The following is a 12,228-nucleotide window of genomic DNA, read 5'->3' as shown; positions in this document are numbered from 1 at the left end:
ATTGACGGTGTTTATCAGGTAGCTACCGATTCAGCAGTCCTGTAGTCGCTCCCCCGTACTGCAGGCGTGCATGCTTTGTATACATATACCTTCTTAATTACATATGAAAAAGCATCCGAGACGTGCAAAACACCATCCGTGTAGTGAAAAATGCTTCATTTTAGTACGGAAGTATTTGAATTGAATATTTCCATTATATGTACGTAGTGTATGTATAATGGAAAAATCCATTTGGTTAAGACTTTACACTTGATTTAAATACGAACATTTTTAAACGGTAATTAATGTTTAAGTCAACACAAAGGGGGTGCCTACAGTTTTATGTCGACTCTAAACGGCGATTGTATTTTATGGGAAGCTGTTTTTAATTTTCTTCTTCTAACCTGGGGTGTAGCGGCCTATATGCGAAACCTATATTCACATAAATTTTTTGGATTTTGGTATCGATATTTGGAATATCGAGTCTTTTTATTCCGATATTAATGGGTACCCGATATTTTTAAAGTGATACTTTAAATGAGTGCCAAATCGATACTTTCGGTTCGATATCGTGTCCCTATATATGTTTTAAGTTCAATATCAAAATTTTAAACCAAACAAAAATCCCCATAAAATCCCCAAATCCCCAAACGAAAAAATCAATCCCCGAAGGGGTCATAAATCACCAAAATGGGCCGAAATCCCCACATCTGGCAACTCTGGCATAAAGCGAGATTGTTGGGCATGATTTGGGGTGCCAGCAATTAACTACTTTAGTAGGTTTTGTTCTGCGGCAGTTGAGAAGTGCATAAAAAAATGCATACCCAATGAAGAACGAGCGAATTATTTTTAAACACAAGTGCGTGTGTTTATTCGCTACACTTGGTTTTAGGCGGGAGAGCAATACAAGTGCATGTGTGTGTTCGCTGTTCTTTGTTTATGCGGGAAATGCATAAGTCGCTTAAACACTTACCAATTTTTTTTTGTGTTTAAGCATTGGTATTTGCTAAACCAGCTTTTTCAGGGAATTCAGATAAAATAATGCAAATGAGAACAAATCTAATCGACTCCTCTTGCAACAATACCGGTACATACTTACTATGACACTGTAACCCACGAATAGCAGATGAAAGCAAACTAAAGAATAATGACTAGGGATGTTAATTTTTGGCTTTTTACGATCCCGGGATTTTCGGGATGTCGTTATCAAAATCCCCGGATTCCGGGATTAGTCCCGGGATTTAGATATTCAACAACTTAAATTGTTTGAGAAGCCCTCCTACTTTGTTTTGTTATTTATGGCCTTATAACAATTATATTCAACAATTTTTATTGAGCTTGAAGCCGTTTTTAATGAAAAACTATTGTGTAAAAGTAACGATGGTTTGAAACAAGTAAGAAAGTCTAAGTTCGGGTGGAGCCGAACATTAAATACCCGGCGCAAGTATTAAATATATGTTTTTTCACCTTTCCGAAAGCTACCGCTAGATGGTAAGCGTAAATTAGCGTCCTTAAATTTCGAAATATAGAAGTTTCAAGCGTTTCTGAAATTTACCGTTATATGAAAAGCGGCCGTAATTTTAGTCCGATTTCAAAAGTTTTCAACGTTTTGTTTTTATGTGGCAAGCACAATAAAAATACCGAGTTTGGTACAAATTGGTAGAACGGTTACCGATATACATAATTGTGATCATAAGTGGGTGGTGCCACACCTATTTTCCAAAATTTTACCATAAACGTATTTCTTGGTAAAGAATTGTTGCAAGCATCAATTTTGAATAAATTAGCTTTAATATTTACTGATTTATCGAAGATTTGGTATTTCTCTAAATTACCGTTATATGGGATGTGGGCGTGGTTATTGTCCGATTTAAAAAATTTTCGGCCATTTAGTATGCTGTACCAAGGCCAACAACTGTGCCAAGTGTGGAAGAAATTTGTGCAGCGGTTACCAAGATATACACATGTAACCATAAGTGGGCGTGGCTACGCCCATTTTCCAAATATTTATAATATTCTTACTTTTCGTCTGAAAATTGTTGTCAATATCAATTTTGAGTGAATAATCTTCAGTAGTTACTAAAATACCGCAGTTTTCGTATTTCCGAAAATTACTGTTATATGGGATGTGGGCGTGGTTATTGTCCGATTTTTTAAATTTTAGGCCATTTGGTGTGCTGTATCAAGGCCAACTACTGTGCCGAGTTTGGATGAAATTGGTGCAGCGGTTACCAAGATATACACATGTAACCATAAGTGGGCGTGGCTACGCCTATTTTCCAAAAATTTATAATATTCTTATTTTTCGTCTGAAAATTATTGTAAATATCAATTTTGAGTGAATTATCTTAGGAGTTACTAAAATATCGCAGTTTTCGTATTTCTGGAAATTACCGTTATATGGGAAGTGGGCGTGGTTACAGTCCGATTTCGCCCATTTTCAATACCAACCTACCTTGGATTATCGGAAACCTGCATACCAAATTTCGTTGAGATATCTAAATTTTTGCTCGTGTACACGGACGGACGGACAGACGGACGGACAGACAGACATGGCTTAATCGATTTCTCTATTCATTCTGAGCATTTATGTATACATTTGTCTATATCTATCTCGAATCGATTTGTGCACAAGTGCGCTCGGGTATAAAAATGGTAGAAGTGATAGCTATTTCGGAAATCACCACATTTCTAATCAGACCACTTTCAGTGCGATTCGATCTAACGACCCCAACTGACTCATCCTACCATAAAATAAATAATAAATAAATAGGTTTGAAACCTACATTTTTATTAAAAGTGGCGTTTTTATTTTTTCTTCCTGACGTCAGGATTTATTTAAAGGACTTTGTAATTTCAATTAATTCCAAAAATTATTTAAAAAATTCAATGCATTGTAGAATAAAAATATGGGCATCAAATAAAACGAAGGAAAGAAGGAAGGAAATTCCTTTAGAATTTGACAAAAGTAAAATCTTTCGAATCACAAGGACGAATAAGTAATTTTTTAAGCTGATAAAGTTAGAAGGACGAAACTCGAGAATGTTATCGAGTTTATATAAGTCCTTAAGATATAAGTTTTTCAAAAACAAATATTGCGAAATTTCTTGGAAAAAATTTTAAAAGGATATTTTCAATACTTGCCAGTCGATATGCACAAAAAATGTAATCTGATTAAATTCTACAGAATTTCTCTAAGCACATTTCACTGAATTTTTTAAATCGTTTTGGAATTACTTACGTCAGAGTGAAAAACTAAAAACGCTATTTTACAATATTTGGCCCATGGTTTCACGAATATATTGATTTTTATGGGTAAAATTTACTATCGCATGATGTTGTATATATAATGAGCTAGATATTTATGAAAAAATACTAATTATTAAAAAATAATAAATATAGCCAATACTGATCAAGAAAAGGAGTTTCCATTCCAGGGCAAATTACAAATCCTGAAAATCCCGGGATTATTTGCAAAGAATCCCGGGATTTTTGGGACTTAAAAAAGGCCGGGATTCCGGGATTAACATTCGTAATAATGACAGATGCTTCCAGTAGAGGACGGGAATGTTCGGTAACTGTAACGGAACTGAAGGATTTAGGAAATTCGTCGAATATTCAAGGTTAATCGTAACAATTGGTGTAAAAAGTGGGATTAATCAATAAATCCTATAAGAGAATGTTCACAATGGCAAGGCTTCAAGAGCTAAAAATTGAAGAACTCAAACCAGAGACTGAAAGCGAAATTTGGCCACGTCCGGAGGAAAAGTAGAAATATTATCACGGTTGCGAGAGGTAATGGAAAAGGAAGGCATTGACGTGGATAAGTACGACTTCCATCGTGTATCCGAGGAGAAAGCCACGAAGGATAACGAAAAAGAAGAGGAGCCTTTTGCTCTTAGGAGCCGGCTTGACACATTTAGGTGCTAGTTGAGGGGTGACGTCAAAAGTATGCATTAAGGGAAATAAGAGCGTCATAAAATTTCTTGTACTCCGGCTCTCATTACTAATATATAAGCATCATTAATGTGTTTTTTACACCCGCTATACCCTGCGAACTGGTTTACTTCTTGCAAAGAACTTGCTGGCTCTTTGACTGCTTTAAGAGCCAAAAATCTGCCCATCACTGATCTAAAGGTGCACAGGAAACACTCGCGTATGTTGAAAAAATGGAAAAGCTCCTGGTTCATCACCGCAAGGAGGATAAGATCGGGGAAAAGACAAGAAAAAGTGGGTGAACTAGAAGGTCGTCTCCGTAAATTTAATCGTCCAGTCACTGCGACGACCGCTCCCAAGGTAAAAACATCATCATTTGACGGAACATTTCCTTTCCAGATCTTTAAGCTCCAGTTTGAGAAAACGGCACAGCAAACCATTAGTGCATGGGGGACAAGTCCGCTGCGCTGTTTGTTGCATTAAAAGGGCCTGCAGCGGAAATCTGGCAGAGTATGAAAGAGACAACTACCCCAGCAGCGCACTGCTAAATGGGGCCGTCCACAATATGCATTACGTAATTCATACAATAAATGATTAAAACACTGCTGACCCAATTTAAAATTGTAATGCTAATTGCAGGCAGTCTACATACTTACAATGCACATTACAATTTACAAACGAAGACGTATTGTAATGAACACCCGAAGAGTTTTCGGTCACATCATACTTTCCGATTACAAACAAAACCAGTATGTAAAGGACGCTAACCACAAAGCGGTCATGCCTATGGCAAAGTAATCTGGGTTGTAATCCATTCAGTCCGATATACCGCCTTCGAAGTTTTGAAGGAGTATTCGATTACGTAATGTGCATTTGCGCCGCTGGGTACGATGTGTTGATGGGCGCCGTGGAAACACCTTATGGTAGCGAGCACAGGAGAAAGATTCACCAAATGGAGGTGACAAATCGCTACCAAAAAGCCTGCTAGTTTGAGACAAATCTGGTGAGCACCTCGAAAGGTAAAAGCCAAAGATTCAAACCGAACGTGCACACGAAACGATCAACAGAGAGCAAGTGGAAACACCAGATGTAATGAATGAGATAATAAAAACGCTTAAGTCAATCGCAGGCAAGAATAGTCCTGGTGCAATCGAGAAAATGAATGCTGGAAAATTCTTAAGCTGCGAAAAGCTAAGCCATTTTTCACGCGACTGTTAGATGGGTTCCAACAGGTTAAGCAGTTCAGAAGGAGATAAACGCAGGGCTGAAAAAGACGAACCCAAGTGTTTATAGTGGATAACGTCATCATTCGTGTGGACTTCTTACTTGGCCAATGCATGAATATCGAAGGATCCTGAGATATCGTTGCTACCATGTCAAATGTGACATGTGAAAAAATGCTTTTTCAATACGATACCTTGCGTATGCGTTTAGAATGAAACGCAAATCAAATCGTCAAATTTCGAGTCTTCTTAGAAGAGGATACTGGCTTTGATAAAAAGTGTCGAATCCCACCCTTTTTCCTAATGACAACAGAAATTTTTACAACAGTTTTTCGCTCTCCTGAAAAGTACCCATTTTCACATTCGATAGTTTGACATGGTGGCGATATCATGACAGGAAAGTGCCACTTATGATTGGTTACGATAACCAGTACTGCGCAAACGGCTGCTCTTAGAGGAAAAGACTTGCATATCATTTCATGCCTAGGAAAAGTATGTACCTTTTTGAAGGAGACATCGATTTACATAATTAAGGGAGCCAAGATGGTTGACCTTGTATAATTCCACCATGCGATTCATGTATGTTTTTTTAATATCCAAATATTTATTGTATCCTTTATAAAATGAAAATAACAATAAGGTATTAAATCTTAAGGAACTAATATATTCAAGTTATGTTCTCTGCAATCGCATTGAATTTTGTGTTGTTAAATTCTAATTACATAAGTAATTCGGAGAAAATATCACGAGATATTTCATATACTTGAAGAGCATATCGTATTAGAAATATAAAAAAGGATATCAGTAGGGATATCATATCATCTGTAGGGATATTTATAAAGTGTAAATTTAAAGTAGAGAGATATCTTAAGGAATATCAGTACAGAAAATATCGTATATAGCGCGTCATTTGCTAATGTCGGCAAAGTCCTTTCTTTTTAATCTTCTCAAATATCGTCTGCTGAAAAGTTCTCTCGCTAGTCTATTGTTGTTGCTCAATTTTCTTATACTCTCGTGTACTGTGTTAACGGTAAGATATTTTTGTATTTTTGCATTCTTTACATACGAAAGAGCGCCACATATACTTCGTAATATTTTTGACTGAAGTATTTGTATTTTTTCTATAATGGAATTCTAAGTCGTGCCACAGATTCCGATTCCATATGTCCAGCATGGCTTAATGATCATATTAAACAACAACGTTTTGTTATCCAAACTCAATTTGGATTTGCATCTTATAATCCAATGATGGCTTCCTACTTTTAGTTTTGCTTGGGAAATCTCATTTTCTATGTGAATTTTCCTAGCAAGTCTTCTGTCCCGCGTCGTACCCAAATATTTGACACTATCTTTTATAGGGATAGGTTTGCGGTTAATCTTAAGAGATGGGCATGTTTCTGTTTTTAGCGTTAATCTGGTTTGAATGGACTTGCTCTCGTTAGCCTTAATTCGCCAAGTAGTAAACCAGAGCTCAACCTTTTGCGCTTAGAAAGCCCGTGTCATCAACAAAGGTCGATAAAGTTAAAGAATTGGTAATTGGTAAGCCGCTTGTATAAATTACATAAAGAATTGAGCCTAAAACACTTCCTTGAGGAACAGCTGCATATATAGGGTAGCTTTCTGTTCTAAAGTCATTTCGCCTTACGCTGAATTTTCTATTTAGGACGAAATTTTCCAAGATGGAGTGTGTATGTATATTTCTGTTACACCATACAACACATTAGAAATAGGCAACAATTGTCAATGGCGGCGCCACGTCGATTTACAGAACCAATATAAAGCTGCTATCAATTTTGTCTACCAAGCAATATTTTGAATCATTAATTCAATTAAATTATTCTTCTTTCGTTTAAAAACAGGAGAGAAGGCAACTCAGAATGCCGTTTATTTTGCATTCTGGCCCATACGCAAAAAACTAATGGGGCGCATGCATAAAAAGCTAGCTTAAGCTCCGACTCGGAGATTGAGCTCACTTCATCAGTGCAAAAAATTTGTCTAAGCTTAAGTTCAGTTTCTATGCATGAGGCTCAATGTGTACCCTTTACACAACTAAATTCAGTTAACGGGTTTGTTTATTCTTCTTTCAGAGCACCATTAACCACAACGCTACGAGCAAATGGTGCAGCTGGCAGCATAGCTGGGACGTCCGAGTACAGCCTCCCGCCGAGCTATAGGTCACGAAACACTAATCCAGCCACGATATGTAGTGAACGCAGCGTGGGCACCACGCCAACAGACCATCTGCTGCGCAATGAAGATATCCCAGAACCATCCAGTTCGGAGCAACTGCCCAATAGCCACTCCGACTCAACATTACGATCACTGCCCGAAAGGCCAATTAGGAGTAATAGCGTAACATTGGCGAAGGATTTTCAACATGTGCGAAATCCACGGCCGAGTCATTGCCGTGGAACGCCACCATGCACCACAAATAAACAAGAAGAAAGCAGGGCAAATACTACGACGGAAGTAAACGCACATTCACAGAAAGAATTAGTTACCGTTGTTACGATATCCAAAAACGACAGTCAAGTGGATGCGGATAACGCACACAACGGAGAGCATATCGAAATACTTGCACATCTTTAAGTATTTGTATATTATTTTATGCACATTATTCAGAGTGTAATCCTTAGACAAAGTGAACGTACACAAAATATGATTGCATTTGAATAAACTTCGTTTAAAGTTGTTTTGATAATCCAATATCCTGTACAGTTTTGTAAATGTTTTTGTACAAACCCAGCCAGCAGGGAAACGTACTTTTAGCCGACAGTGCAGTTTTCGTACCTTTTTTCGTATCCGGAAACGTTCAGAAAACGATTTCCATATTTGTTCATTTTTCGTATCCGAAAAATTTCAAAACAATAATTTTAAAATATTTGTTCAAACTGAGCATTTGAAAACTTGTATACGTATTCGCCAGTTCGAATTCCGTCAGAAGCAACACATTAAAATTATTTATTCAAATTGAAATAATTGCAGAATCTTAAATTTGTTTTTGTTTGGTTTCCTGTAACTATGAAAAAGTTTCTGTGTAGTTCATAATGAAATCGTCTTCAACGAAAAATTGACTCAGACAAAATTCAGGAAAACAGCCGGAAGCGCATCCGTTTTACAACCATTTTCGATAGTTTTCTGCACATACGTTTCGGATGAACACTTTAGTGGGAGAACTGATCTAAAAAGCGTCCGAAAACGGAATCGGTAAACGATTAATTAATTTAATACGAAATTGTTTCCATTTTTGGATACGTTTCCGGATAATTTGCTGGCTGGGAACATACTTTATACATACATACCCAGCCAGCAAAATATCAGGAAACGTGTCCGAAAATGGAAACAATTTCGTATAAAAACCTGATGTTTCATCCGTTTTCGGATTCCGTTTTCAGACGTTCTTCAGATCAATTCTCCCACTAAAGTGTTCATTCGAATCGTATGTGCAGAAAACTATCGAAAATGGTTGTAAAACGGATGCGCTTTCGGCTGTTTTCCTGAAATTTGTCTGATACAATTTTTCGTTGAAAACGATTTCATTATGAACTTCACAGAAACTTTTTCATAGTTACAGGAAACCACACAAAAAACAAATTTAAGATTCAGCAATTATATCAATTTGAATAACTAATTTTAATGTGTTGCTTCTGACGGAATTCGAACCTGGGACCTCCTGAAAGCTAAGAAATAGTAGCACACTTCTCTGCACACTCAGCTACTGGCGAATTTGAACAAATATTTTAAAATTATTGTTTTGAAATGAGATGATGACATTTCTCGGATACGAAAAATGAACAAATATGAAAATCGTTTTCTGAACATTTCCGGAAACGAAAAATGTACGAAAACTGCACTTTCGGCAAAAAGAACGTTTCTCTGCTGGCTGTGTAGATACATATGTATTCACATAAGATTTATTGGAATTGTACGTATGTATTAACGAGTAACCTCGTATTTGTATCTACACATTTTCTATTTTATTTAAAATCAAAGTTATTTATTTGCATATGCATTAGTGATAGTTACATAAGTAAGTATCAGTGATGGGCATACTTAAGTACTCATGTATTGAAAGCACATACTTTTATACTTAGTATTTGGTGCTGTGAAAATAAGTAAATACCATCATACTCGTTATTTAGGAACATCCAAAATATTTAAGTAAACAGTACTTTATTATTTACTGCAACATAATTACCTAAATACTTTTGTATTTAGTACTTAGCAAATACATTTTGCCCATCACTGGTATGTACAATATGTACGCAATTCATAAATCTCACTACCATTTGTTATTTAATGTAATTGGTTATGCATGTAATTAAGATCAACTTTTATAAAAAGGTTTTCTGACCAAACAAAGAGTGTGAAGAAGTAAACGTTAAGACAATGTTAAATATTACATGATTATAAAAAACTGCAATAGAAAAAATGAAAATCGTGTACGTTATTGGTGGACCAAAATACATACATATTTATAATGGACATATGCGACAATTTTTAAACGGTAGATAATTAGATAAAATGATATTAACCTGGTAAAGAGCATCTGAAATCTTTCCATCATCTGAATGTCGGTACGACTAGCTGCTTAACTTCCCAAGGGCTTTTATTAGAATCTATTAAGTTTGATCCGAATTTGACTGAATTTGGTCTTCAAAATACTTTGAGGGGGGCTGTTTCCGTGAATATTTTAATTTTTTGAGAATTTCGTTTCAGATTTGAAAAAGTGCTTCTCAATTTTTAAAAGCATAGTATGTATGTATAATACTACAAACTATTTCTATTTATCCATTGATGTACCAAAGTTCACTTTACTTTATTTTTTATTTTTGGTCAAGCGCTGTACACTGTGCAAAACAAGTTAAATATAAATTGACACACTTTAGTTCGTTCTGTGCTGCATATATTGTATTTACTACAAGTGGTATTTTTTACCCGTGCTGAAAAATGGAATTAGATGCTATATCCGCCAAAAAATATTACACAGCCAAACAAAAAAGTGTCAGGGTCTGGGAACAAGATAGATGCGCTGAATCGGTCTAACGGACCTGAGTTCAGCACTACCGTCAAAAAATGTTGTGGATATTATGTAACCAGCACGCTTTTTGAGGTTAGGAAAAAATCCTGGCGTTATGAAGCAAAACGGACTAAAGATTAGCATTCAGCGCATCAAAATCCATAAGGTGGTGTTTATGCTGGACCCTAAGTGCGCAAATCGGCCGCTGTGGTGCAGTGGTAGGCAGTGCGCGCTTCCATTCCGCAGCACCTGGGTTCAAACCCTGGTCAAAGCAACATCGCAAAAAAATATAGAAAAAAGGTTTTTTCTTAACAGTGGTCGTCCCTCGGCAGGCAATGGCAAACCTCCGAGTGTATTTCTGCCATGAAAAACAGCTTCTCATAAAAATACAATCGCCGTTCGGAGTCGGCGTAAAACTGTAGGTCCCTCCGCTTTGTGTGACAACATCAAGGCGCACCCCACAAGTCGGAGGAGAAGCTCGGCCAAACACTAACATTTGTGTAAGCGCCAATCTATTATTATTATATTATTAGGTGCACAAATTCCGTCACTACTTTAAAGTTATAACTGTCAGTGACCTGTGCCCAATACACGAATACAGTGAAAGTTCCTCTAGGCGGGCACTCACCTTCAGTAAAGGAAGAGGGTAGCTTATTTTCTAATTCATTATACCCGAGCGCACTTGTTCACAAGGGTATTAGAACTTTGTTTACATAACGGTTGTTTGTAACAGGCAAAACGAATCGAGATAGATATAGACAAATGTATACATAAATGATCAGAATGAAAAGAGAAATCGATTAAGCGGTGACCGTCTGTCCGTCCGCCTGTCCGTCTGTGCACACGAAACGAACGAAACTTGGTACGTGCTTTTCCTTTGGGCATGGGACGGATGGTTTGAAAATGGGTGAAATCGGACAATAACCACGCCTACCTCCCATATAACGGTAATTTTCAGAAATACGAAAACTGCGATTTTTTAGTAACTACTGAAGATAATTATTCACTCAAAATTGATATTTACAATCATGGGCGTAGCCAGGTAGGGGCAGGGGGGTGCTCGAGCCCCCCCTAACTTTCAAATTTTCCTTATATATATATATAAAATAGTACCCTGAAATGCCAGCTTAATAGGGTCGAGCTCCCCCCTAAATTTCATTCTGGCTACGCCGATGTTTACATATAACGGTAATTTAGAGAAATACGAAATCCTCGATAAATCAGTAAATATTAAAGCTAATTTATTCGAAATTGATGGTTGCAACAATTCTTTACCAAGAAATACGTTTATGATAAAATTTTGGAAAATGGGCGTGGCACCGCCCACTTCTGATCACATATATGTATCTCGCTAACCGTTCAAGCAATTTGTACCAAACTCGGTATGGTTATTGTGCTTGCCACATAAAAGCAAACCGTTGAAGATTGTTGAAATCGGACTAAAATTACGGCCACTTTTCATGTAACGGTAAATTTCAGAAATGCTTGAAATTTCAATGTTTCGAAATTTAAGGACGCTAATTTACTTAAAATTTATACACCGCGGCTTATCATGTAGCGGTAGCTTTCGGAAAGGTGGAAAACATATATTTAATACTTGCGCCGGGTATTTAATGTTCGGCTCCGTCCGAACTTAGACTTTCTTACTTGTTTTATTATATGTATTTTTTTAATATTTATTTATATACATATGTATGTATGTATGTACATTACACTTCGCCTTATTTTTCAGTCCAAAATGTTAGCCCTAACTTACTAGTAGCATGAATAATATGTATGTATATGCACCGATTTTGGAAACGATCACTTTCTTTTTAGAATTTTGCCAAAAAAATTAAATTACGGCCAGTGTGAAATGTAATGAAAACCCCAATTGTATTAGTAGTTGTTTAACATTTGTGCATACTTTATTTTTTAAATACATACCCAACAAGCATTTCATAAATCTTTTTAAGAATAACTTAAAGTAAGTTTGCTATAATAAGCGTTAAATAAGCATTTCTAATATTAAGTTTATTTAAAGTTTTTTTCAGATGAGCCTTTAATAAGTGTTGAGAGCGAATGTTTATA

General features: G+C 36.4%; 1 protein-coding gene across 1 annotated transcript in view; it reads left to right on the top strand.

The window, feature by feature from the left end:
* LOC118752305 overlaps positions 1–8,650 on the top strand; it is a 37,624-nt gene extending 28,974 nt beyond the window's left edge. Inside the window, exon 3 of the mRNA XM_036487174.1 lies at positions 7,226–8,650. Coding sequence (XP_036343067.1) covers positions 7,226–7,727 — 502 coding nt within the window. The 3' untranslated portion in view covers positions 7,728–8,650. The remainder of the gene's footprint in view (positions 1–7,225) is intronic.
* Positions 8,651–12,228: the final 3,578 nt, after the last annotated feature.

This window comes from Rhagoletis pomonella, unplaced genomic scaffold (assembly GCF_013731165.1).
Source record: "Rhagoletis pomonella isolate Grant_MI unplaced genomic scaffold, Rhpom_1.0 Rhpom_scaffold_01384, whole genome shotgun sequence".
Classification (NCBI taxonomy): Eukaryota; Metazoa; Arthropoda; class Insecta; order Diptera; family Tephritidae; genus Rhagoletis; species Rhagoletis pomonella.
Note: the sequence above shows the minus strand (reverse complement) of the source record. Positions and strands in the feature narration are given on the sequence as shown.